Genomic DNA, 26,956 nt, shown 5'->3' with positions numbered 1-26,956 from the left:
TTTCGGGGCAGGTGGGAAGAGGGTGACCCGGGCATGCCCTTAAAGGTTGGTCACAGGCACTGCCAGCCTGGCTTCCCCTCCCCTAGCCAGCACCCCGAAGTTTCACTACAGGTGGGTCTCTCCTCTGGCTGGGGCATGATCCAGGAAAAGTGATGGAACTTTCCATCTGTAAAGTGTTTAAAGCAGGGTCTGGCACATAGTTGGTGCTGTCGTATGTGAGTGATTCTTATTTAACCAGCGCTGATGACCCCTGTGCCCAAGTACCTGGAGACCCTGAGCCCTTGAGGTCAAAGTCTCCCATATGGGCTGTCTCCCACTGCCTAGAATGGGAGGCAGGCAGGAGGATATGGGGGATAAGAGCCACAACGGTGGTGGGGACAGGCAGGGGATGGGAGCTGGAGAGAGGCTCCTCACCTAGGTTGGGGGTGGTGGTCAGGAAACCCTTCTGAGAAGAGGGGCCAGAGTCTTGAGGGAAAAGTGAGACACAGATGCAGGGCAGGGAAAACTTGATTTAAACTGAGGGAACAGCACAAGCAACGTGTGGAGGCAAGAGAGGTGGGTCCCTGTGACGGAGGGTGAGGTTGGGTTGGGGAGCCAATGCCGGGGGTGAGGCTGAGGGTTCAATAAGGCCTGGTTAGTGGAGCACTTTGGCAAGGAATAAATACAGAATTGGACTGGAAACTGTCACCTGACTCCCTGTTAGTAGCCAGAATTGAAATATGTATTTTTCAAATGGGCACATGGACCTCCCCAGATCCTGGACTGTTTTTACTGAAGCTCAAGAAATGGGGGGCAGAAGTCTTTGGGTTTCACCCCCCCCACACACACAGATCATGATGTCATTCTCCATGGAGTTCAAAGCCAGACGGGTGAAAAACCACCCTCAGCCCTCTTTGAACCTCACTGTGGTCCAAAGAGGCAGCCCCCCTCTGCACAGAGGCAAGCCAAGACCCCTGACTCCTATTCCAAGCTCACCCAGGGCCACAGTCAGCAGACTGAAGCCTCACCAGGTTGGAGGGGGCATCCCAGGACATCCCCACCCTTCAGATGCCCCTTTCTCTTGGAAACCGCCAAAGGGCTGGGCAGTGACTTGGCACCGGGCTGGGTGTGTAGCTACTGAGTAGGGCTCCCCGCCCCAAGGAGTGGTGGGGAGGAACCCCATCCCCCAAGGATCAGCTGTCAGCCTTGTCATCCCTTATTCTCCCCAGTACTGCTGTCATCAGGCTTTGGGTGGCAAGGCTGGGAGGCAGGTGTGGCCTAGGGGCGGAAGGAGCTGAGAGTCAAGCAGAGGCATTTGGCCTTGGTTGCCATAGGGATAATCACTTTAATGACACTGCTGATGTGTGTCATGCTTCACAGTTTCACTGAACATTTCCTAATAAGAACAGTGCCCATTAATGGATTGCTAACTGCATGGAGGCATTGTCCCCTAGCAGGTGGGAATTGTTAGCCCATTTCACAGATGAGGAACTTGAGGCCCATAGAGGTTAAAGTTCTCATCTAAGATCCATAGCTAGCAAGAGGCAGAACTCTAATTTGAACCCAGGTCTGGCCACAAAGCTGGTCTCTCTCCCAACACCACACCCTACATGCATTATTTGACTGTGAGCTGGGCAGAGCAGGTGACCTGTCCCCCGGTCTACAGATTTGGAAGCTGAGGCTCAGAGAAAGACGTTGGCTTGTGTCAGGCTAGCAAGACACAGAACCAGGATCTCAATCCAGGTCTCCTGATGTTAACCCAGCCTCACTCCCATGCTACTCTCCTGCTTCTGCAAGGAGATTTGTCACTGGGCCCGGGAAATCTGCCCTGGTTGGCATGGAATTTTTCCAAATCTCAGACATTCCTGGGCCCTGGACGGCACTGTTTTCCTGGAGTTTATTTTAGAGTGGGGAGGTGCCCGGGTTACTGTCTGCCTGGCCAGAGTCCTGTTTACTGTTTTCTGTGGCTGCCGTTCACCACCAGCTTGGGGTGACTCAGCCCCTTGAGGCCCCATCAGTCCCAAGCCCAGAGTCCTTCTGCAACTTGCTCGACAGGTCACTGCCCCACAACAGCGGAGGTGGCCAGGCCGGCCCTTGGCCTGATGGCCTGACATGGAATCCCCTCCTTCAGATGCATGTGGTCAGGCAGGATCTTTCAGCCTCCAGTCCAGCCTTGAGCACCTCAAGGGCAGGGACCAAGGCCCACAAGTCTCTGTATCCCTAGACAGGAGTGCTGGCCCCAGGCTGGCACTCTGCTGTGGCTCAGGATGTTATGTCCAGTTGACTGCCTGGCTGGACAAACAGGGGAAAGGAAGGAAAACGAGGGAGCGAGGGAAAGGGGAAGGAAGGAAGACCGGCTGACTTGAAAGAATAAACAAACTGAAGAAATGAATCAAGTAGCACGGATGAACGAATTCAGCGCATGACCTGAGTGTGGGGTCAGCAGGCAGGTGATCACTATCCAGCCTCCATCTGCTCCAAGGCTCCCCTGGCCTTGGTCCCTCAGCCCCATTTTCTGACATCTCACCCCTATCCTCCCTGTGGCAGAGAATCCCCTGCTGTCCAGCCGAGTCTCTGCTGCCCCCATGTGGCCGCTCGGCTCCCTGTACTGTCTTCACCAAGGGCTGCTGACTCTGCCTGGGGTTCTTGGCTTGGGGCGTGGGGTCTTTACCAGTGGTTGAAGGTGGGGGAAGTGGGTGCCAGAGGGGGTGTAACTTTGGAGGTTCGGTCCTGCCACTTGGGATGCCTTGGCCGGGGACACAGACCCTTTGCTCCTCAGGCCTCTCGATGTCCCCTCCCCTCCATCCCAAACACCAGGTCCCAAAAGCTCCAGAACTCCTCCACCTAAAGTCTGGACCTCAGGGTTACTGAGCACCCACTGTGTGCCAGACGCTTGGCATGGGTCTGTTCATTCTGTCCTATAAAGTGTGTATAATTCTTATCCTCCTCTGAGAAATAAAGAAACTGAGTCCCAAAGGGGACATAATTTGCCTGAGATCCCACAGCTGAGAAGTAGAGGTTTGTGTGCCTTTGGAGGCCTTCTTGACCAATACACTCATCCTTCTGATGGGGAAACTGAGGCTCTTGAGCGAAAGGAACCTGTCACACAGCAAGTAAGCAGCAGACCTAGGCTATGGCAGGTGGAACCCAGGAGGGCTTCTTGTCCCAAATGTCCTCCTGTCTGGCCTCCCTCAGACCAGGTCAACTCCAGCTGCCATTTAATTGGAGATCAGTTCTGGGGTCGCAGGCCTTCTGTCCCTCCCTCACCACTACTGACTGTTCTGGGTGGGATGGGAAGTTTGATAATGGGGTGGGAGTGGGTGGAGAGGGAGGGAGCCCTGTGGCCGTCCTAGTGTTTGTTTAGCTTTTTGGTCTGTCCGTGCAGGTGTCTGCAGGCATAGACGGCCAGGCAGGAGAGGCAGTGAGGATTTGAACTGCTGTCACCTGTGGCTGCTGCCGTGGCTCATCCTGCTCCTCCCACGTGCCAGGGGGCCCAGCCACTGTTGCTGCTCAGGACAGTGACCTCCACACCTGTCCTTGTAGGTGGGACTCAGCCTACCCCTGACGGCTCTGAGACAGAAGGGGCCTGAGGCCCTCAAGGCAGGCCCACAGGCCAAGGGCTGGAGGAGAGGGGAAGAGTAGGGTGGGAACGGAGAAAGAGGCAGGAAGAGATGGGGGTACCTTGGTTTGGGCCCTGTGAAATGAACCTAAAACCTAAAGGCAGGTCAGACTGCTCCTTGTTGCCCAAGTGCAGCGCTGGCTGATTTCCCTTGTCATTGCTTCCAAAGCTGCTCAGAGTGGCCCCTCTCTCCCTCCCTCCAACCTGCTCCTGCCCAGGACCTCACTGCCAGCAGGACTAGGACCTTCAGCCTCACCCTAGACATGAAGCCTCCCCAGCCCAGCTGGCTGTGTGGCTCCCCAGACACATGTGACACCTTTGTATAGGCAGTTTCCCTGTCTGGAGGTTGCTCTCCCTCCTCTGCATGTACAGTCCTCCCCACACTGCAAGGGTGGTGCTTCCATCTCCTCCAGGAAGTCTTCCCTGGTGTCCACCCTTCTTGGGCTCCTGCAGTGTTCTGTCTCACTGGTTACGCCTGTCTTCTGGGTATTGGGGATGGGTCTGGGGTTCCACAGAAGTTCTTCAAAGTCAGGCCCCTGGGTACAGAAGCCCCCTGAGGGGATTCCCAGATCCTCCTCCTCCCATGCTTGCTGTGATCTTCTAGAGCAGGAGAGGGGAAAACTGGTGGGATTCCCAGATCCTCCTCCTCCCATGCTTGCTGTGATCTTCTAGAGCAGGAGAGGGGAAAACTGGAGCAGCCTGGAACCCAGAGGGGCTTCTCAGCTGCCTCTCAGCCCCACCTTTGCAGGGCTGGGGAAGAGGGCAGTGTGGTTTAATAATTAAGGCATGAGCTCAAGAGCTAGACAGCTTGAGCTTGAATCCCAGCTCTGAGACTCTCTGGCTGTGTGATCTTGGGCTAGTTACCTAAACTCTCTGAGTTTCAGTTTCCATATCTGCAAAAAAGGGGCTGACAGGAGTACCTATGTCTCAGTCAGCAGGGTTACAGGGTTGCAGGCTAGGCACCACACTCACTGAACTCACATGGCCCTGCTTCCCCTGAGCCTTTCCTCGGCTCCCTTTCCCCCTCCTCCCCAACTTTGCACTGGCAAGGTTGGTAAATTGGCCAAGTTTTTGCCCACTCTCGGCCTTGTCTACATGCTGTTCCCTTTGCCAGGGATGCTTTTGTTTTTGGTCTTATCCACCTCTTTTGGCCTGATCCTTCTTGCCCTGAAGACAGCTCAGTGACACCGCTGGGAAGCCCTGATATTGTGAACTGCCATTCTCCCAGCCAGCCCCAGCTGGGGACCCTTCTCAGAGCTTCCCTAGCAGCTGGCACTGGTCCTTGTGATGGTATCCCCACCAGACAGGGGCCCTCTCCTCCTCCAGGCACCCGGCAGCAGAGGAAGGCATGCTGGCAGCAACCCACACGGAGGCCCGAGTCCCTGATTTCTGGAGATGAAGGTGATTTGGGGTGAGCATGGCTCCCCAGAAGCCCCCTCCTTCCTGCCCCAGCTTTATTTTGGTTCTAGACTTATTCCAGTCAGCATACTTGGTCCCCACCATGCCCATCCAGGTGCACAATCAACATTTCATGCAGTTAGAGGGAGAGAGAGAGGGAGGAGGAGGTGGGAAGAAAACTGCCTGCACTGTGGAGCCACTGGGGTAGAAAGAGCGCCGGCTCCCCCAGGCTGCAGAGGCTCACCAGCTGCATGTCCCCGGGCGTGCAGACCTCCTGATGTGCTGGCCACATGGTGCAGCCTGGCCTCAGGGCTGGCCCGCAGCTGTCAGGTCCTGCCTCCAGTCCCATGACCACCCTGGCCCGCAGCTGTCAGGTCCTGCCTCCAGTCCCATGACCACCCTGGGCCCCCCAACATCACTGGGGACAACTGATTGGGCCTGGGTCTCCACAGTGCACCAGCCTGAGAACCCAGGCTCTCACCAGTGCGCGGCCCCATAGAGCAGACGTTGCTGCACCACCTCCCCACCCCTCCATCCCTTTGACCCTAACAGGTTTCTCCTGAGGGCACAGCCCCAATTAACCCCTTGCCTGAGAATCTCAGGGTCTGTTTCTGGAACTCGACCTAGGGCACCTGGTGTCCTGGGGGTTTGAACCTGTGCTCCAGAGCCACCTCCTTCCCAGTCTGGCAATCAAATCTGCCTCCCCAGCTCCATCCTGACCCCCCTGAACTTCCCCTCCCTGCCACTGCTCAGGCTGGCCCTTCCTCCAAGGCCCAGCCAAGGGACTCCTGTCCCACCACATCCTCCCGGGTGCCTGTGCCCACAAAGGCTTCTCCACGCCCCCGGCAGACTGTATTCTGGCCACCCCACTGCCCACCAGCCCCCCCAGAGGCTGAAGCATCTCTCTTCCCGACAGGGCCTGGGCCGGAGGGACTCCAACAAATGCTGTGGAGCCAATGCCTGACATGTGTGAGACTGAACACAAGGACCTGGGTCTGGGCCTCTTTGGGCCCCTGGGCCTTATAAGGGTTACAGTTCTAGGGATTAGATTTCGTGGAGATGACTTGGAGCCAGCGTCCCATGTGGCCCGTGGGCCACTGGTTGGCCTGGTCCCTTGGTCTCACCTCCTGCCTGGAGAGAGGCCCTTGCGTCCACCACAGTAGGCTGAGGACTGTGTTTGTGACAGGGAAGTTCATGCCCCTGCCATGCTGAGGCTGGGCCACTGGCCTGGGATACACTCAGTCCTCTCCCTGCCCCTCACAGCACAGCTCCCATCTTGTCCTCCCGGCCCCCAGAGCCCTCCCCAGGTCCGCCTGGTGGGGCCGCCATTCCACACTGAGCAGATCACTGGGGCAGGGGGACCTTGTCTTCCCGACATCCTAGGGGCTGTGTCTTGTTCATGTCACCCCTGCCTGTGCCTGGCACCGCAGCTGCCCCCCAAGACTCGCCCAGTTTCTGTGCGTGGCCTCCCAACAGGGGTAGGGTGTGGGGAGCTCTGCAAGGCCAAGACCCCCCGAGGCTGAGGCACAGACCTGTTGGGGATTTCAAAATGGGAGCGTGGTAGGCCTGTGCCTGGCTGCCATCCCTGGGTCCTGGCCCAGCCACAGCCGGTCCTCAGTGAGAGAAAACCCTGGGTCCCTGGACATCTAGCCAGGCCTACTCCGCCACTGCAGTCTGGAGAGAGGGACCAAGATAGTGCATGGGGACTCCACTGGGGGACCCCAGCGTTCAAGGCTCCAGCTGGACTATGGAGAAGGGTGTCAGAGCTAAGCTTGTGCCAGGCTCCCATGCCCACCCTGGCCCTACCCCGGCTGCTAGTTTCGCCGGACAGGATGCCACATGGACACGGGCCTGCGCAGCGTGGCCAGCATCTGGTTCCAGTGCGTGGTGCCCATGCCACTGGCTGATGGCCCGATGATGACATGGCCCACGTTGTCTCCACGGCCATCACCGCTGCTCTCAGCCACTGTCACACGGAGAGACAGGTCCTGGAGAGGAAGTGATGCAGGTGCTGGGGACCAGGGGCAGGGCCAGAGGTTGCCCAGAGCTCCCTGAATTCCCTCCTGGTCTGTCTAACCTCACAGCCTTCTGCTGCCTCCCTGCACAGTGGTGGCACTAGGTGGTCCAGGTTCAAATGCCAGCCTTGCCACTTCCTTGCTGTGTGGCCTCGGGCAGTGACTTGGGCTCTTCCTACCTGAGTTTCCTCATCTGTCAAATAGTGATAATAATAGTTTCTACATGCTTGGGAACAAAATGAACTAAAAAGTGTAAAGCGCTGAGAATAGTGCGCACACGGTCAGAGCATCATAGATGTCTCTTGTTATTCCTAATATAATCATATGCTGGACTCATAACTGAGGAGGGGAAAGAACTTGCTTGAGGTTAAAGTGGTGGAGCTGAAACTAGAACCCAGCCTGACTTCTCTCCTCCCGCACCCGCTCCCCCTACCCCCAGCCCCCCTCCCAAGAAGTCTCCCGCCCTCGAAGGCTGTGGGGTCGTGGCCCTAGACCACCCAGGGGAAGCAGGGGCAGATGGGTGGCCTGTCCCATGAGCACCCAGGACAAGGCAATGACACCCAGGACTAACCAGGGATGCTGGGATGTTTGCCTGGATTAGGAACACCCAGGGTGACATAGAGTTCTGGGCTTTCAAATGCAGATGGTGTGTCCCAGGAGGGGAAATTAGGGGGGTTCTGGACAGCCCCAGGGCCAAGAGGCAGCTTTTGGCTCAAGGCACAAAAGGACTTTCCCATGTGGTCAGGAATGCCCAAGGATGGAAGGAGGGAGTGAGGGGAGGTGGTGAGCTCCTCATCCTCTGAGGCATGCAAGCAGAGCCACCAGTCTGGTGCAGGCCATATCCTCCGCAGTCCTCTCACCCTTGGTCTGGGATATCTGTGCTGGGAGGAGGTCTCCCTGGCGTACATGGTCAGGGGAGGGTCTGGGGAGCTCATCAGGGCCTCTGCAGGAAGAACTTGGGAGATTAGAGCCAGAGCTCTGGGTCAGCCCTGACTCCTCCCCAGCCTCTGCAGTTCCTTCCACTGGGAACTGTCTTCCCCCAGATCTCAACTTGGCTACACTCACCTGCAGAGGCCTTCCTGACGGCCAAAGTCCGGCATGCTCTTAGTGGACCGGGACTGTCTGGGGGCTTTCCTGCCTGTCTCTTGTAAGCACCCAGGAAGTGGTGCCTGTGTCCCAGGCACTCACCAGAGGGCTGGTGCCTAATGGGTGCTCAATACCTGCTTCTAGGTGTAATGGCTTGAAGCAAACCATCACTCCCTGCAGGAGCCCTGAGAAGCTAGGCCGGAGGGAGGGAGGGGGCCCCCACTCCCAGCACCCCCGCACCTGGAGCACAATGGCTGGCACTGAGAAGATCATGGCTTCATTGAACACTGGGTTAGGGTCATCCCTCTTCACAGCTGTCTTCTTTTTGCTCATCTTCCTCCCATCCTGCAGCAGGTACACCTTGACGAAGGGGTCTGTGGTGGGGAGGGGGGTGGGGGTGGGGGTGAGGGCAGGGCCGCACTCACTTGGCAAGGACCTGCCCATCACAGCGGCTCACTGGCTCCCAACTCCCCAGACTCTCCCTATTGTCATCATCTCTGGCAGTCCTGCCATCAATCCTTCGTTTCTTTCCTATTTTACAGATGAGAAAACTGAGGCTCACATGCGAGTCAGGAGGAGAGCTGGGCTTTGGACTCAGGCAGCCTCCCTCCCAGCCCTCAAATGATGCTCTGGGGACCTTGGCAGACCTACCGCTTTTCATTGTATAAATGGCCCAAGCGCAGACGTCAGCCCTGAGTCACCCGGCGCCCGCTCAGTGGAGCCTGACTCAAGGACATGCAGCTCTGGAAAAGTCGCAATCTGCTTGTCACCTACCACCCACTGGGTGTGCCTGCTGCACCTGCCTAGACTCCAGGTCTCCCCAGGCTCCCAGCAGGTGGGACTCCCGCACTCTTCTGTCGTAAGTTTCCTGGGGCTCAGGCTCTGGCAGAGCTGGGGCATTAGGTCCTGCCTGGCACCTACATCATCTCAGTGGCCCTGATCCCCATCTGAAATCTAGGATGCAGTCCAACTGCTGGGAAGGGACTTGAATTCCAGGTCTGGAGAGTGGGTGCCCACTTTGTTTTCATGCCAGTGCCCCAGCCTCCTGATCAGATTCCCATCCCTCCCCGCACAGGGGCTCCCTGGCATCCTCCGTGGTTCCCATGTTTCCCTAGCTAGATTAATCCTCCCACTGTGCACGGCTCCTGAGCTCAGCCAAAGCTGGGGTGGGGGGAGCCTGGCACTGTGCCCCACACCTGCTGATGCCTCCAGGTGCCTGGGGCTTAGCAGCTGGGCCGCGGCTCCCACGGCACACGGAGGAGCCAGGAGGCCAGCAGGGCCTTACCTGCTGTGGTCTTGTCACTGGTCCAAATGAGATTCTTGGCTTTCACCACGACCACGGTGAGGCGCTCGGCCGTAGGGAGGTAGCTGAGGGAGAGCAGGATCTCACCCACGGCGTCGGCCACCTGGAGGACAGGTGGGTGGCTCAGAGGCTTCTGCTCCCTGGACTTGAGGGGGTCAGGGAAAGGCAGAAGCTTCCTTCTCTATTGAGAACTTGCTGCTCTTGGGGCCTCTGACACCAGGGCACCAGGCTGGTGGAATTGAGAAAGGGACTCCTCCCCCACCCGCTGCACAAGCACCATCCTCCCTCCCATCAGGTGTAGGTCCTGCCTTGGAAGAAGGGCCAGAGGTTGCCTGTCAAATGTAGCAACAAATGCAATTATGTTCCTTCATTCCAGACCAAAGAAAACAGTCTATGGTAGTAGTTCATAGAGGTCCAAGTGGACTGGAATTAGGTTATCATTTGTTTAAATAAGTGACGCTCCCCAAGCACTCCTACACTTATAAAGGTAAACGTCAGCTTGGCCTTTGTCTGAAATAATTCACTTGAGGGCCAGAGAGGCACTTCCCTAACAGACACTCTGTAGGAGCAGAGCTCCTAAAGGTTTGGTGGGAGGAGAAGTAGAAGAAGAGCTGTCAAGAGTGGTCACGGGTCTTTCATTTGGAGGCAGTAAACTGCATTTCCTTGAACGTGGCTCAGCTCTCTTTTTCTAATTTAAAGACGTCAGTGCTCAGGCTGTTGCAGAGAACAGAGGATACCCCCTCTGAGGTGGGACGCTCTCTGCAGGCGTGGGCCGGTGGGCGGGCTTACCTTGTTTTGGTCCTGTAAGTAAAGCCAGCCGCTGAAGGACTGCAGCGGGAGGTCAAGCACAGAGAGCTTCAGCTCCACCACCCCGGTGCTGACGTTCCGCTCATCCTCATCAATGCCGAACACGGAAAACCGCAGGCTCTTCTCCTCCAGGGCTGCAGGGTCCAGGGGGGTGGAGAACTTCTCGTCGAAGAAGATTGAGTAGGCGTTCCTCTGGATCTGCAGAGAAAGGGCCGTGGAAGGAGGTCCGAAGCTGGGAAGGAAGTGGCAGCGGATGCCTGTGAGGCCACGGGAGGGAGAGAGCACTGGACGGGAGCCTGGAGACCTGGGCTACAGTTCTGGCTCTGTTGTCTCCACACCTCAGTGCCAATCCCTCCTTTGGTGGCTCAGTATTGATGATTTAAAAGTCCCCTGTCCTCTCAGTGGTGGCCAGTCTAATGCCCTGGCATTCGAAGTTTCCACAGTCTGACCCCAACTAATTCCTGTCCTCAGTGTCCATGGAGGCTCCTCAGAAACCTTGCGATGCGCTGGTGGAGCTGGCTGTCTTTCTTGCACATGTCCAGCCCTGGGCCAGGCATGCAGTGAGGAGGGATAACTGTCTATGGAGGTGAGAGCCATTGATGTCCCAGCTCCTACAGAGCCTGGCCCAGGACTGTCTGAACATTGTTGAGGAGGAAAGGAGGGCATAGCTCAGTGGTAAAGTGCATGCTTAGCATGCACAAGGTCCTGGGTTCAATCCCCAGCACCTCCATTAAATAAATAAACCTAATTACCTCCCCTGTCCAAGACAAGACAAGAAAAGAAATGCCTGAATTTTGTGGGGTGGATGGGCCAATGGAGTGACTAGGTGAGGCAGGGCAGACTTTGTTTCTAAGCTCAGTCCTGCCCAGTGGGTACCACTGGCCTCCTCACAGGAAGCTGTAGGCAGGCCCCCTGGGAAGGTGCACTTGTGGGCACTGGTCCCCTTTCCGTGGGGGGCTGTCTTAGTCACTGGTGATATTTAAAGAGAGGAGCTCTCATCCCTGGCACCTCGCCTGAAGCTGGGGGGCTGCCCAGCCTGGGGGTAGCCGCCTACTCACTGGGATTGGCTGTGCTGTGATGCTAAGAAGCCTGAATTCTTGGGAATAAATCTGTCAGCACCTCCAGATGCCCTGAGCCACACTCTGTGGTCACTGCCGGGGCTGTGGGGTGGCTCTTCTTACATTGCTCCCTGGGAGCCACGTTCCCACCCAACTGCCTGCTTGAGAATCCTGACCCCAGCATTCAGGCTTTTCATGGCTTTGGTCATAAATCTCCTTCCTCCGGCCAAAACAAGCCTCTTGGCCATTCCCTGCCCATAGAAACGCAGGCTCCCTGACCATCCATTGTACTTTATGAGCACACAGGTGTAAGAAAATGGGAACCCTGGGGTCAAGTCCTGGATCTCCTGCTCACTTGCTGGGGTTGTCAGGGGCAAAGCACCCTCCTGAGCCTTAGTTTCCTCATCTGTAAGATGCTATCAATCCACCCTCCTATCTTTGGGGCTAATGAGGGAACTGCAGTCGCGTTGGGCTCTGTGAACCAGGTTCTCAGCACATATCAGGCTGTGGTGGTTGCTGTCAACATGCACCCTTGAGGGATGTATCCAGAACCACTCGAGTCCTCCAGGCAGCCGAGGCCACAGACAGCATGGATCTGGGCTCAACAGAAATGCATCACGGTCCTGACAGACAGTCAGTCCACTGAGCACTTACCAAGGACTGGATGAAGGACTTTGTATATATTAATACATCCTCTCCTCAAGCAATATGATGCCCATTTGACAGATGGGGAAACTGAGTCACAGAGAGCTTAAGACACCCACCCAAAGTCACACCTCTAGAAAGCAGGAAACTGGGATTTGAACCCAGGCAATCAGGCTCCAGGGTCCTGCTCTTAACCACCCACTGAGCTGCCTCCCAGAAGCTGGCTGCCCCTTCCTGGTGGTCAGTTCCACACCCTTCTAGAGTGAGGGGCGCAGGGTAGGGCAAGAGGGATGACAATCTCCACTTCTGAGGAGCAGCCAATTTTTAACACAGGGAATGGAACTCAAAACAGTTCGGTCTCCAAGGAGTCAGAAGGCACTGTTCCTGCAGGTCCTCAGGCTCCTCTGACTCTGGTCAGAGACTGCACTGGGCTGAGCCTGCCCACTGGTGCCGGGCAGAAGGGTGTCTCATGTAGATTTCGCTTCTCTCGGCAAGGTGGGGGGACCATGGATGCGCATCCTGGGGGGGGTGATTGGTGCCTCTCCTTGCCCCCCAACCCCGCTTATTTTCCGCCCTTCCCCCAGCTTTCGGCCCCAGGAGCTGACCTCCATGGGCTTCATCAGCAGGCTCCCTTGGCCTCTGGCTTCTGGTGGGGTCAGCCAGTGAGGGTCACTGGAGGGAAACCAGAAGTTGGAGGGAGGTTGGGGTACTTATTCCCCCAGGACCTTCACTGTAAGACTGCTGCCAGCTGACCGTGTCCCTTGACCAAAGGGCAGAGTGCCTGTCGAGGTGGCCCCCTCCACACACTTGACTCTGTTTGGGTAACCTCTCCTTCCCCTCCTCCCCTCAGACCAGGGTACATGCCATCCCTGAGGTCACCATACACCCCACCAGCAGCATTATAAAGTCCTGTTATTAAGCTTTCCCCCATTAGCCAACATGAACCTGTCATCCCTTCCCTGCCAGGACCCCAAGTTGACAGGGGACTGGTGTGAAAATGGGCAATGACCACACACTGGACTCGTGTGGCAGGACTGGTGAGAACTGTGCCAGCGGAGTCCCCAAACTCCCGGTTCTGTCCTCCCTAAGCCTGCACCTTCAGCTCTGGGATCAACACCTGCTCTCTAGCGCCTTCCTCACATCCAGCCTGGCCCTGCACCCTGCCTGCCTGGAAAGGACTCCTGAGAGCCCTGGGGCACACTTCCGCCCTGCTCCCATCTCTGCCCCACCCCCACCCCACTTACCCGGGAAATACCCACGATCTGCTCGTCTGGCAGCAGGCTGACGCGCATGAAGCAGGACTCGAAGCTGGCTTCCTCCCTCTCCAGGAGGTCCTTGCCCTGCAGCACAGCCACGTGGAGGGTGTGGGAGGCGGCATCGTAGTCCATGCTCACCTCCACCTGGCCCAGCGTGAAGTCCTGCCCGAAGGTGTTGCTCACGGAAGAGATAGAGTTCAGGGAGTCGGCTGACTGGGACTTTCGGAGGGTCCCGTAGGGGGCCAGGTCCAGCTCACGGCCCATCAGCACCAGAGGCCCCAGCTCACTGATGCTCTCAAAGGTGTCCTCGATGCTGAGGCTGGCTTTGCGACTGGGTGGCCCCCGAGTGCTGGCCCGCTGGGTGTTCCAAGCAGGCACTCTCTAGGGTGAGGAAAAGAACACGGGAGCATCGCCAGGGGAATAGGCAAAGAGATGCGGGAAGCCCCGTTCACGCAAAGCACTGCCAAGTTCCCCGTTTGCAAAAGCAGGGGATGCCGTAGTTAGGGAGGTCCTTCTTTAATGTTATTTCACGTCATTCAGTTTTCTCTCTCTAACCAGGATGTAAGAGAGCTTTTTCTCAAAATGTTTATTTATATGGACTGAGACCCATACGTAAAAATGTTCACCAAACTGATGTTTATGAAAAGGAAAAATACTTAGCAATCTAAGTATCCAGCAGAAGGGGAATGAGTAAGAAAACTAGAGTATATATACTCAATAGATGACCGAGCATCCTCAAAGGAAGTTTTCAAAAACGTCTACCACGTGGGAAAGCTTTCACATTGGATAACACTAACTATAACACTCGAACTTTTCTTTTCTCTAAAAAGACCTTGGGATTTGAGAGAAAAGCCTTTGTACCATAAGTGTCTGCCATGCTGGTGCAGTCTTCATTGCCATAATTTTTAATGGCCTCCTTCATTTGCCATTGAGTGCACAGCCATGGTTTATTTTACTATTCCCCTACTGTTGGACATTTATGTTGTTTCTAATTTTTCACAAATATAAACAATGTAGCACTGAATAGCACTCTTAAAAATCTTGACTTAGAGGACATAGTCCTTTTGAAAGCTTTTGACACATGTTTACAAAATGCTTTTTGGAAAAGTTGTGCCAATTTACAGTCTCCCCAACAGAGTGAGAGATAATCACTTCCAAAACCCCAAATAAGTGAGCATGTGGGACTCTTATCTGGTAACAGATTCTGGCTGTGCTCTTGGGAACTCCACATGATGTTAGAAAACTCTCTGCCAAGTGTCAGATGAGGAAGTGTTCAGCAATAGATATTGAGAGTCCCCAAAATGTTTATACTCTGTGATACAGTAATTCCACATCTGGGCATCCACTCAAAATACGTGATCCCAAATGAAGACAAAGTTTTACATATAAACCATTTACTGCAGTATTTATAGTGACATTTAGTAAATACATAAAAAGGAATCTTGTGTAGCCATTAAGATGATGTTTATGATGGATGTTCAACAACATGGGAAAATGCTTCGGCTTTAAGTGAGATGAAAAGAGTAGTGTATAAAGTTCTATGTAGAAATGATAGCCATTGTGTAAAAACCATGCACGAAGAAAAGACTATGGGAGGGGGCTAGATTTAAAATATTGGAAAGATATAAACCAAAATGTTAATAGTTAGAAAACAAGTCACAGTTGCTTGCCTCTGGGTGGTGGCATTTGGGGCGAGATTTTTCTTCTTTTTGTTAATGGAGGTACTGGGGATTGAACGCAGGACCTCATGCATGCTAAGCATGTGCTCCATGAGCTATACATACCCCCATCTTCTTATTTTTATTTTCCTGTGTTTTTCATAGGTTGTTTTATTAAACTGAAAGCAATCATTTATTCACAAGTATTCACTGATTACCTAGCACTGGGCTATGCTGGCAAATCTGGAGGAGGACAAGGGTCCCTGTTCACAGGAGGAAACTAACAGGGAGGGAGTGAGGGCCAATCCTGAGAGTGGACGGTGGGGGTGTGGGGTGTACAACCCAGGGTGCATCCATGAGAATGGAAGTCTCACCTTCTGCCTGGCCTCTGCGTAGGTCTCACCATATTTCTGCTGAAGGTACCTGTAGTCATAGTTTGGGAACGGGGAGGGGCTGGGGAAGGTCCCCGATGTCCAGAGCTTCCACAGGCTCACAGCTGCAATTCCCAGCAATGCCAGGGCCCCAGCAGCGTAGACACCCACCTCCCAGTCAGGGGGGCTCTTGATGACTGCAAGGCAAGAGCAGTCTCTGATTAATGGGTCCTATGGCCCCTCAGTTGTTACCCATCCGCACCTGGGGAGCCCGTAGTTCAGCACTGACTTGCTTACTCATTGAACAGCTACTGAGTACCTACTATGCACCAGGCTCGGTGCTTGGTGCTGGGGATCCAGGGTCCAACAAGATGTACACCCTCTGATTTCTGCTTCTATCCTCTTTCCACAAAGACATACATTTCTATGTCTTGAGGACACTTGGCTAGAGCAGATGGAGAGCTGTGAACAGTGGTTAAATATTGCTTAAGCTTTAAACAGATTGGGTTGTTCCTGCCTCTTTGAGTTCTCTCAACCTTCAGAGGACTTGCGCTTCCAGATAATCAAAGCAGCCTTTTGGGATCTGGGGGAAGTGGAAAGAGATTTGAAGGAGAAAAAGAAATGACCCAATTTTTGCCTCAAACCTCATCTAAAACAACCCAATGTCCATCAACTGATGAATGGAAAAATAAAATGTAGTACATCCATACAATGGAATAGTCTTCAGCAATAAAAAGGAACGAAGTACTGATACCTGCTGTAACACGGATGAACCTTGAAAACATCGTGCTAAGTGAAAGAAGCCAGTCCTAAAAGACCATATGTTGTATGATTCTTTTTCTAGGAAATGTCCAAAATGGGCAAATCCATACAGACAGAAAGTAGACTAGTGATTGTCAGAGGCCGGGGCGGGGGTGGTGGGGAGGATGTTGAATATGGAGTTTCTTTTTGGAATGATGAATATATTCTAAAAATTGATGTGCTGATGGTGGCACAATATACTAAAGCTCATTGAATTGTACACTTTAAGCGGGTGAATTTATGGCATGTGAATTTTATCCCAATAAAGCTGTTACCAAAAAAAAAAAAAAGATCAAAAATCAAAAATCTCAGCCAGAAGCGAGAGGTGGCTGTAGGCTGTGCAGGGCTTGGGGACAAATCCAAATGCTCAAACCCTTTTTGTCCACTGATAAGTAAATAACTTTCCTTATCTGAGCCTCACTGTCCCCAAACATGGTAATTAACTACCCCCTCAGCTGTGTTGGGTAAGTCGTCACCTAGCACGGGGCTTGGCACATGGTAGAATCATCCAGGTTAAGTCACTCTACTAAGAAATCTGGCTCTGCATTCCTCAAAGAAGCCAATGACATAGTGGGATTCATTTTGCAGAAGGTCACACTGTCGGCAAACAAAATTCTCTAAATCATTCTCAGTGTTGCCTCTATATTCAGTTCAGATGGAGAAACTGAGATATAGGAGAACTTGTCCAAGGTCCCAGAGCCAGGAAGGGGTGGTGCTGGGATTCCAACTCTGGCAGCCAGACTCCAGGGCCAGCAGGGGTAACCACTGCCCCACCTGGTCTCAACCCAGCTCAGTTCCCCGGCAGTAGGGTGGAGAGACGTGGAGAGGGTGTTTCAGGGGTGGAGACTTACCGAGCATCCATTGAGTGCCCTGTGGAGCGAGTCAGCCCCAGGCTCAGTCCCTGCCGTTAAGTAGCAGTCGAGAGGGTGGGGTGGGCAAACAGACAAAACAGTGTGTACGGGAGTGTGAGAATAGTCCAGGAGGGCTTCCTGAAGAGGGACATCTAAGCTGAGATGTGCAGGAGCAGCAAGCAGCATCCCAGGCCAAGGTGCCAGGGACTGGGGTTTAGGGAAGGAAACAGGGGTGGGTGCAAAGATCAGAGCATCCAGAGAGCCCAGTGAGGGGGGGGGCAGGCATTTGGAGCTGGAGGGGCTCTTTGACACTGCTCCCCAAAGCCTGCATAGGGAGGAATCATGCAGCTGGCCCCTCCTCTGCTGAGCCCAGCCAGCTCCAGCCAGAATCTACAACACTCACTCCCTCCAGAGAAGGGCAGGGCACAGACTTCAGCCCTGGCATTTACCCAGCACTGAGCATCCTACCCCCACTATCTAGAGGAGAACTTAGGCTGGGAGAGGCTGGAGAGCACATCTACTTATGGGCTCAAGCCCACAGGGGAGAAAAATTGAGAGCCTGGGTGCAGGTGCCTTGGCTCCCTGGGAGGCCACCTGGTCTCTCTGGCTCCAGTCTCCTCATCCAGAGAGAGGAGATGACGACAAAAACACCCCCCATCCAGCGGTTCCACCCGGGGGATTTATTCTAAGGGAAAAAAATCCCAATGAGTTTTATGTCTGGAGTGAGTCATCGAGTCTGTATTTATAACAGCAGAAATCCAGAAACAGCCTGAGGTCCAACCGAGGGGGCCAGTGGTGCTGTCTCTGGAGGGACTGTCACTGGGCTTTGAGAATGACAACTGAGGTCATTAGGATGTCGCTGCGGCAATGCAGAGAAAGGTTTCAGGCATTGTTAAGAGAAAGAAAGAAATCAGTCTCCAGCACGGTTTAACTACAGGATTTTGATGTCAGAATCACTCAGCGTGTGAACGAGAGCTGAGCTTCCAGGCCTGGCTGGCACACGGGGAGGTGCGGCTGGGGCGCGGAAGGAGGAACCCCGGGGAGCTGACGCGAAGTGCTGACGGCTAATGCTCCTTTATTTACTCATTTTATTGAGCGCCAGCCTTGGGATGGTGTGGGAAGATTCCCCAGGGAATGAGGTCTGAACTAAGACCAGAAATGAGGAGAAGGAGTCTCAGTAATAATTGCTTCCTTTACTGTTTACTATTTGCCAGGCTCGGTTCCAACGTTTCATGGATATTAACCCACCGAGTCCTCAGAACAACTCTATGAGGAAGGTTCTATTATTATCCCCATTTTACAGATGAGGAAGTGGAGAGAGAGAGGAGATATTCACTGCCAGACAATCTGGCTCCAGATCTGGGCCTGTCCCCTCCTCACCAGTGGTGAGGACTAGCCAGGCAGAGGCAGGAAGTACTCCATGCAAAGGGAAGGGCATGTGCGAAGGCCTAGAGGTGGGGGAGAGCTGTGTTGGCACCGTGGGTACTTTACACATCTTAGCTCATTTCCCAGCAATCCCCGAGGCAGGCCTCACTGCCCCATTTTACAGATAAGTAAGTGGAGGCTCAGGTTTCATCACTTGCTGAAGGCCACACCAGGGCCTGGGCCAAGACCTGCGAGCATGCAGATGAAAAGAGAAAATTCCTGGCTGGGAATTGGGAAAGGGAGTCCCTGGTACGTCCTTCAGCTGAGCCCTCAGCTGGCTGGGGGCTGAGCTAGGGGCGGAGCTGGAGTGACAGGGAGCACCAGCCCAGGAGTCAGAAGACCTGGGTTCATGTCCTGACCCTGTTATTTAGTCACTGCCCCTTTCCTGTACTGAGCCTCCCTTCTCCCCATCACATGGGGAGGGGAACACAAGGAGAAAAGATGGCAAGTATATTTCGGCTCTGACACCATCCACCATTGGTTGGAGTGTCTGGTGTCTTGAGGCTGTTCCTAAGCTCAGTGCCTGCTGGGGCCCACATGAGCCCACAGTGCCGTCCCTGGACTGGGCAGTCTCGGTGTTTAATGTCCTGTGGATTTAACAGCAACCTTCCTGGGTTTCCTCTCATTTGGCTCTAGGAATGGCCTCAGGGCAGTGGGTTCCGGATCACAGCCTTAACCTTAGGGAGCAGCAGAACATGGGCCTCCTAGGGGATCCCCTCAGGTCAAACAGAGGGAATCGCTTCCACAGGAAGGGGCCACTAGAGCAGAAAGATGAAGAGGTCACAGACTGGTCCCAGCCTGGTGTCCCCAAGGCTGTGTGACCGGGGGCCACTCACTCACTGTTCTCATCAGTAAAACAAGGCCATTACAGATGACCCACTGACATTCCCCACCCCAGGCCTGGTGGGAGGCTCCTGTGAGATGGCACGCTTGCTGCTGGGACTTACCGCTCAGGTGGTATTCGGCCACGTCCACGGCCATGGTGCCCGCTGCAGGGGCTGGCACTGGAAGGGAGAGAGAGTCAGCAGAGAGAGCTTCAGAGGGTCCCCACCCCTCACCTCACACCCCATGGGCAGAAGTAGTGGTTTTTTATAATAGTATTTTTAAAAAATGCTGTTTGAAGCTCTTTTCAAGCACTCTAAGACCTAATTTCAGGGTTGCCAGATAAAACACAAGATGCCCAGTGACATGTGAATTTCACATTAGTTTTTAGTATGTCTAAATATGGCACGGGACATGCTTATACTAAAAAAAATTATTCACTGATTATCTGAAACTCAATAGTCCCTGGCATCCTGTATTTGTCCTTGCTAACGCTGGCATCCCTCCTTTGCTGCCCACCTACCCCCAGCAGGCTGGCCGGCAGCCCCTCAGTGTGTGCAGAAGACTGACTTCAAATACTTTTGTTTAAATTGAACGGAAACGCTGCATTTCTACACTATTCTATTATCAGTCCTTCCTCTGCTTGGGATGGTTTCCTCCCCACCCCACCTGCCACTCCCAGGTTGTATGAACCACTGAAAGTTTGACTATGCTATTTTAGAAAGGTCTGGAAGCTCATACAAGCCATTACCTGAACCCAGGCAACTGCTCATAGTTTTATTATTGTTGTTGCTAAGAAGTAAGTCTAGCTCAGAGACACGTTCTAAATGGGGGGTGGGGGGAAAAAGGGAGGCTGTGATGAACTGTATGGCTCTCAGCTCAAGGGACACAGAGGACAGGAGAGCCCCCACTCCAACTTCTGCGTTCCCTCATGGTTCAGAGATATGGTTACAAAAAGGTGAGATGGGGTACACGGGGGAGGTGAGGGTTGCAGGGGAGACCTGTAGAGGGCCTGCCCACCCAAGGGCCTCTACTCTCCTGTTCCCACAAGAATGCCAACCCAACCTGGCTGAATCTCCTGGCTCTTTAAAGAAAAGCCAGATACCTGGGTTTTTTATGTGTCGTTTCTTGATTTTTAAATGTTGCAACCAATTCACAAAAAAATGTAAACACCATTCAGGTAGAGAGGAATGGGCTCCTGGGCAGTGGCTAGGCTGTTTGCAACCCGTTGAAGGAGTCTGTGGGCTCCTTCTGACACTGCGGTCAAATCAAGGGGTGAGCATTTTCCGGAATCCTGAGGTTGTCCTCAATTTGTAGCGCTGGAGTCAACAAACTGGGGTGCTTTGATCCAGACAGTGTTATCTGGCATTTAGGAGAGTGACATAGGTCCCAGATCAGGAGGCCTTGAGAAGCAGGGCGGAACAGGGCCCTGGGGTGAAGCCCTGACAGGTGCACAGACTGCTCCTTGCTCCCAGCTCCTCTGCTGATGCCCCGACTCCCACGGTGAGATGTGGGTTGTCATGGTGATGGGAGAGAGATGCTAACCAGGAAGGGCTTCACTCATGCCAATTCAAGTGGACCTCATTCCTGAGACCTGGGCGGGAGATCATAATGGCCCTGCTGAGCACTCCTTATACCCAAGCTCTAAGCACTTGCATATGTATTACCTCACTTAATCCTCTAAGAACCCCAGAGGCAGGGACTATTATTACCTCTTGTTTGCAGAAGAGAGTCCTGAGGCAAGGAGGTGAAGTCATCTGCCCGAGGCTGCACAGCTAAGAAACTATTCAACCCAGGCCTTCAGACTCCTGCTAACCCCGGTGCCTACTGAAGGCAGGCACGTTGTTTCAAAAGTTGCCTGAGAACCCACAGGCCAGATTAGGCACTGTGAGCAAGCCCAAGGTGGCCCCAGTTCCTGGTAGAAGGGGGTCTGGACACAGTGAAACGCACATGTTAACATGAACACGTGTCCCAGCCTGCCTCTGCCTTGTGGGCAATGGGATCATGCCATCGGCTTGCTTTCCTGCTCACCTGGCACAGGCTGACTTCTCGCGCTGGGACAGCCAATGCCAGCAGCACACTAGTGTGGGCTGGGTGCGCCCTGCGGCAAGTTCCTGGAGTCTGGGACAGAAACCTGTATCTGCTGTATCCAGGGGCCCCTACCTCTCCAAAGCTGGTCCAGCTCAGACCTCAGACTCCTCCACTGCATATCTTTCCCCATCTGATCACAACACCCCATGATCAGGAGCTGAGCTTTCAGGGAAGGTGTGAGTGATTCTAGGCACACCCTGGCCAGAAGGTCCGGCGGTGAAGGGGCAGAAGCCAAAGTGCATCTGCCTGAGAGGAGGGAGGAGAGAACTTGGGGGAGATGCTGAGGTTCTGAATCTCAGATCCGCCCCCTCACTACCTTCAAGCCTCAGATGTCCCATCTGTAAAATCGGGCCAATGATTGCCTTATCAGTGTGCCAAGAGGGGGGGACGGGAAGTGTGGTTGGACTTGGCAAATCTGAGCTGCTGTGGTTCCTGGCCTAGCAATGGTCCAGAAGGGCCCCGAACCCCTACTTTGAGCAGTGGAATTATGTGGGCAGCACTGCCAGCCTGCAGATGTGTTTCATTTGTCTTAAAGTGAGTGGCCAACATTTAAAAGTTGGGAGATTTCCCATTAGAAATAGCTTCCTTCAAAAAAGAGAGAGAGAGAGAGATCCAGCTTCCTTTTAAAAGTTAGAAGATTTGGGAACAGTGTGTCTGTATCCCCCATCCCTGCACACCTCTCCCCCCCAAAAAATAGCCAGAGCTGGAGCTGAGTAGGCTGCGTTCCTCAGACAGGGCTTCTGCCCTTCAGGCCTGGCACCTCCCACCCCTCCATTCATTTCCAGAACCTGCTGGCCACTGGAAGCATCTCCATTCCTGAGCCTGGTAAGCAGGCCTTCACATGAGCTGGGGCTGAGGGAGGGGGCTGGGTTGATTCAGAGAGGTTAAGTAACTTGCCCAAAGCCACACAGCCAGCAGTGGTGGAGCTGGGCCTGCTACCAGGTCCAGCACCTCTTCTATTAGGAGCCACAGCGCATGCGCCAAGGGCCTCAACATGTGTCTTCCCCGTCACCTCCCCCTGAACCCTATGGGGCAAATCCTGTTATTATCCCCACTCCACAGAGGAGGAAGATGAGGTTTAGAGAAGGGCGGTAAATTCGCCCAAGGTCACCCAGCTAGTAAGTAGAGAGCTGAGACTGAGCCAGATCTGGCTCTGCAGCAAGCGCCCTTCTTAATGACTTGCCTTGCTCTCACCGAGACCCCTGACTCCATCTCACCCACTACAACAACCTCAGCGGGCTCCAGCTGGTAGCCTGAGGTTTGCCAGTAGAGGGGCTGCAGCCTGGCTTGGAACAGGATGCTGACAAGGCACATTCAAGGCCAGGGCAGCCTGTGACCAGAGCTTCCCAGTGTTTCTGACACACAGGAAACAGAGCATAGCAGGGGAGGGTCAGAGCTGCCCCCAACCTTCATCTGAGCCCCTTCCTGGCACCCTTCCTCATTCAGTCTATTCATTCTGGCCCCAAACCCTAAATTGCATGGGGCTTGCTCATTGAAAACAGTGCTAGGTTCAAATCCAGGCTTAACCATCCCTACCCAGCAATACCTACTGATTGCTGTAAGAATTAGACATAATACATGCCAAAAGCCTAGTGTGGTGCCTGGCCCGTAGTACGCACATGATATAGACCTGACAACTGAGTCGATAAATGGACCCCTCTTTCACAGACAAGGAAGCCGTGGCTGGAGTCACTCAGCATGGGAGTAGCAATACTGGGATTGGCGGCAAGATGCGATGGTGCTGGGCCTGGGTTCTTGGCCACCATGCCACCTCCAGACTAGGCCTTTCGGTGGGGTGGCCACTGGCCTTACTGGAATCTGACCACAGTCAAGGCCCCCTCCTGGGCTTGTCAAGAAATGGCTTTCCAGGAATTTTGTGCCCCTGCAGGGGAGAGGGTCCCCATGGCTCTGCTCCCCCTCACCCCATTTCCTTGCTCACTGTGTCCCCATGTCACATCTCTGGCTCCCCCTACACTCACTCTGAGGCCAGCAGGTAATGGGAAGGACCATGGGTGGGGACAGGGGTGCCCTGGACCTCCCAGGCTGGGAGCCTTATTAGGATCTTTAGGTTTGAGAGCCTTTTCAAGTGATCCCGGCTTTCTGGAATAAACACATCTTGCTACCAACCCCCTCAAAGCCCACGGAAACCACAGTACAGACTGGCGAGGGTGATGGTTGGCATTTACTGGGCACCTACTATATGCCAGGCCCTGTACCAAGGGCTGGCCAGGTGTTATTTCAGCAAATCCTCCCTGCTGCCTTCTGATGGGGCTGCTACTCTGCCCACTGTACTGGTAAGAAAACTGAGGTGCAGGAAAATACTTTCTCATAGTCACCAGAGCTGACAAAAGGCAGAGTCCAAGCTTGAACCTCTCCCAAAATGCTTGGAGAAGGTTTCAGATTTCAGGGGCTTGGGTCTTCTCCAGACTGGCTGTGTCAATTTGGGCGGGTCTCCTGCCCTGTTCCCGCATCTCTAGCAGCACAGCTACTGCTCTTCTCCAAACCTGTCACCCTCTGGCTCAGGGAAGGGGCTGACATTCCTGGGTGCAGGGTTCCCAGGCACGTTGGAGGGAGGGTGGCCTCACTGACTGAGGAGTCAGTCACTGTCCCCTGACACAGTCCCTCCACAGATCCTGGGAGTGGGGTCACTAAGATGGCTGGCTCAGGGCTCCTCCACCCACAAGCCTGGTTCCAGGTCCCCACGTACCACCCCAGCCCCCAATTCTTCACTCCGAATCTATATCCCCAAGGCCCCAGTACGGCAAGTTTCCTCTCCCAAAGAGCGGTGGCATCAAAGGTTGGTGGGGCATCAAACGTTGGTGGGGAGACACTGGCAAGCTCCCCATCCAGGCTGGTGACACTAGACAGAAGCTGAAGATCCCTTTGGTCTCCCAGGGCCTCCTGGCAAAGGGGTGCGACATGCCTCTCAGAATTGGGGCATTTCCTGAAAACCCAGCAACCATGCCACGCGCAAACCCCCAGGCTATATGGGAACTGGAGTGTTGGGGGCTGACCCCGGAGCGCGGAGTGGGTGAGGCAGAGCAGGGGCAGTGGGACAGTCCGGGTGCTGTGTGTGAGTATGAGGGGCGTGCGTGGCGCGGGCGCCAGGGAGGCGTGTAAATGGCCGGGTGAGCCGCGTGTGTGCACACGCTGGGCGGGCGTGCGGGGCACGATGCGATGCGCAGTGCGCGGAGTGGCCAGGCCGGGGAAGGGCGCCCGGCGTGCGCTGTGCCGGGCGTGCGTGTGCAAGCGCGGCGCCGGTGTGGGATCCCCGCAAGTGTGCGGCTGTGCGGGGAGCGCGGAGCCGGGGGGACCCCGGCGCTGGGAGGGGGCACTGTGGGCGTCCGCGCGCGGGGGGCGGCGGGGCGAGTACTCACCCCGCTTCTGTGGAGGGGCCGCCGCTCCCGCTCGGGCTCTGGCTTGGGCTCCGGCTCCCGGCTCCCGGCCGGCCTCCTGCGGCGCGCACGCACCAGCGCCAAGCCTGGCGGTCGCCGGCGGAACCACCCCTGCAGTGTCGCCGGGCGCCCGCCTGGGAGGAGCGCGGCGCGGGCCGGGGGCTCGGCCGGGCCGGGGCGGCAGTCGGGCGCTGCGCCGCAGTCCGGGCACGCTCCCAGGAGCCCGCCGCGCGCTCCCTCGCGCTCGCTCGCCCGCCCGCTCCCTCTTTATTTAAAGTGACAACCCCGAGCGCTCTCTCCGCTCCCAGTAGCTGCTTGGCGCTTCCAGGGTCCGAGCCGAAGATCCCCAAGCGCGCCTCAGAGTCAGGGGTCTTCCGTGACCGAGCCCAGCCCCTCACTCCCAGGCCCGGGGACGACTGGGGGTGGGGGTGGGCATGTGTTCACCGGGAGCTCTGAGAGGCCGACCGAGCACTGGACGCAGAGTCAGCTGCCGCATCCCAGCTTCGTGTGTCCCCTTTCTAGGCCTCAGTTTCTTTTTCTGTAGAACGGGCTGGCTACTGTGTACGTCCTAGGAACCAATGAGAAAGCAGGCAGAGCAGAGGAAAGCAGCCCCTTCTCTGAATGGATAATTACCTCCTCCCACTAGGACTGGGCTGTTCCTGTAGGCCAACAGCGTCTCACTTAATCCTCACAATGACCTAATGGGGTCGTGGTCACTCCATTTTTCACATGAGGAAATGGGCCCAGAGAGGTGAAATAGCCTTCTCAAGGTCACAGAGCCAAGAATCAAAACTAAGACTTGAACCTTGGTCTGAGTGTCTTCAAAGCCGAGACTCTTAACCACTTAGGGGTCGTGCTTTCTCTCCAAAGGAATGAATGAATCATTCAGGAGATATTTATGACGGCCCCGCTGAAGGCTAGGCACAGTGCCAGGTGTGGGCGATCTTCCATGTTCCCGGAACAGGGGAACAGGACCCTCCTTGCCCGCGCAGCCTGGCAGGGAGGCTCGCAGGCATTAGGAGAGGCTGGAGTGTTCAGGGGAAGGTGCCACGTGCTGTGGGCACAATAACCAGGAGAGCAAGCTTGGTGGGCACCTGGGGAGGCTTCCCAGGGGGTCTGTAGGATATGGGATGGTTTGGGAAGAAGGGTGAGGATCTCAGTTGGCAAGCATGTGTGCAAAGGCTGCAGCGGTTTCTAGATCATCTACCCTCTGGGACTTTGGGGCTAAGAGCAACCTGTGGGCACTGCCCTCTCGGTAGGAGCTGGGTCTGTGCTGGCCTTGTGGAGAGGGGGTGTCCGTGGTCTAAAAGGCAGGACCATGGGGAGCCAGGGATGCAGTTTCACTCTCACCCACAGGGGCACCCTTTCCCAGTTCCTTTTCTGGATCTGGAAGAAAAAGGAGAAAGGGCATGAATTATGCCCCTTGGAGGGGGGAGGAGCTGGGCACCGGGCCATTGGCTCTCACTGTCATTTTTGTTTAACTTAATCTTCATAGCCACCTGCAGTTTGGGATGATTGAGCCCATTTTCCACATGAGGACACTGAGTCATGAAGGGTTCCCACTTCAAGAGGGAGTGACGAATTAGACACACCATCCACACATAAAATGGTGCACTCTGATGCCAGCTTCTACTGGAGCAGCTAAAAGGTGAAGATGAGGCTGGTCTGCTTCTGGTGTCAGCCCATTGGGCTGATGCGGGAACTGGAGTCTAGACTGAGCTTGAAAGGAGATCTTGTCAATTTCATGTTAAAAACCCTTCAGTGAAGTGGGGGGTGGTGCACAGTTTAGCAGTAGAGTGTGTACTGAGCATGCATGAGGTCCTGGGTTCAATCCCCAGTACCTCTGTAAATAAATAAATGAATAAATAAATAAAACCTAATTCCACCCCCCAAAATAACCCCTTCAATGACCAGAAAAACATATGTATGTGCACCAAAGACAGAGACTACAAGTGCCTGTCACCACTGGAACAGGTACAGGCATGGTGGTATCGTCACAATGGCACACCACGCAGCGGAGAAAAGAGCCACCATCATCCGCAACAGGTGGAAGAATCTCATTTGTAACACTGAGCGAAAGAACCCAGCCACAAAAGAACACATGCTGGATGATTCCATTTACAGAAAGTTCAAAAACCAGGCAGAACTGTTCTCTGCTGTTAGCAGTCAGCCTGGCAGTTACCAGGGGGCTGGTGATGGGCAGGGGCCCAAGGAGGATTCTGGGATACTTCTCATGTTCTGGTTTTTATTACAGTACTGGTCCTCCCGGCTCTGTTCACTTTGTGAAAATTTGTGGCACTGTGGTCTTATGATTTGCACACTTTTCTACATGTGTGCCATGCTTCAATACAATTTATGAAAACAAAAACACCTTGT

General features: G+C 54.7%; 1 protein-coding gene across 1 annotated transcript; it reads right to left on the bottom strand.

Moving 5' to 3' along the window:
- Window positions 1-4,281: 4,281 nt before the first annotated feature.
- SYT12 (synaptotagmin 12) lies at window positions 4,282-25,065 on the bottom strand. Its single transcript, XM_072970394.1, has 8 exons — window positions 24,563-25,065; window positions 19,220-19,276; window positions 15,199-15,392; window positions 13,155-13,547; window positions 10,190-10,405; window positions 9,383-9,503; window positions 8,338-8,471; window positions 4,282-6,984 (listed from the first exon to the last, which is right to left on the bottom strand). Exons 2-8 carry the CDS (start codon window positions 19,251-19,253, stop codon window positions 6,811-6,813), a joined length of 1,266 nt encoding a protein of 421 aa, XP_072826495.1. The 5' UTR covers window positions 19,254-19,276; window positions 24,563-25,065; the 3' UTR covers window positions 4,282-6,810.
- Window positions 25,066-26,956: the final 1,891 nt, after the last annotated feature.

This window comes from Vicugna pacos, chromosome 10 (genome assembly GCF_048564905.1).
Source record: "Vicugna pacos chromosome 10, VicPac4, whole genome shotgun sequence".
NCBI lineage: Eukaryota > Metazoa > Chordata > Mammalia > Artiodactyla > Camelidae > Vicugna > Vicugna pacos.
This window is presented reverse-complemented; position numbering and strand designations above follow the sequence as displayed.

Excerpts from the sequence above, each read along its gene's own strand:
- SYT12 (XM_072970394.1), bottom strand. The coding sequence starts at position 19,253 with ATGGCCGTGGACGTGGCCGAATACCACCTGAGCG. Across the intron at positions 8,472-9,382 it reads CAGTGACAAGACCACAGCAG|ACCCCTTCGTCAAGGTGTAC; the intron begins GTAAGGCCCTGC and ends TCCCCACCACAG. Across the intron at positions 6,985-8,337 it reads TGCCAGCCATTGTGCTCCAG|GACCTGTCTCTCCGTGTGAC; the intron begins GTGCGGGGGTGC and ends CTTCCTCTCCAG.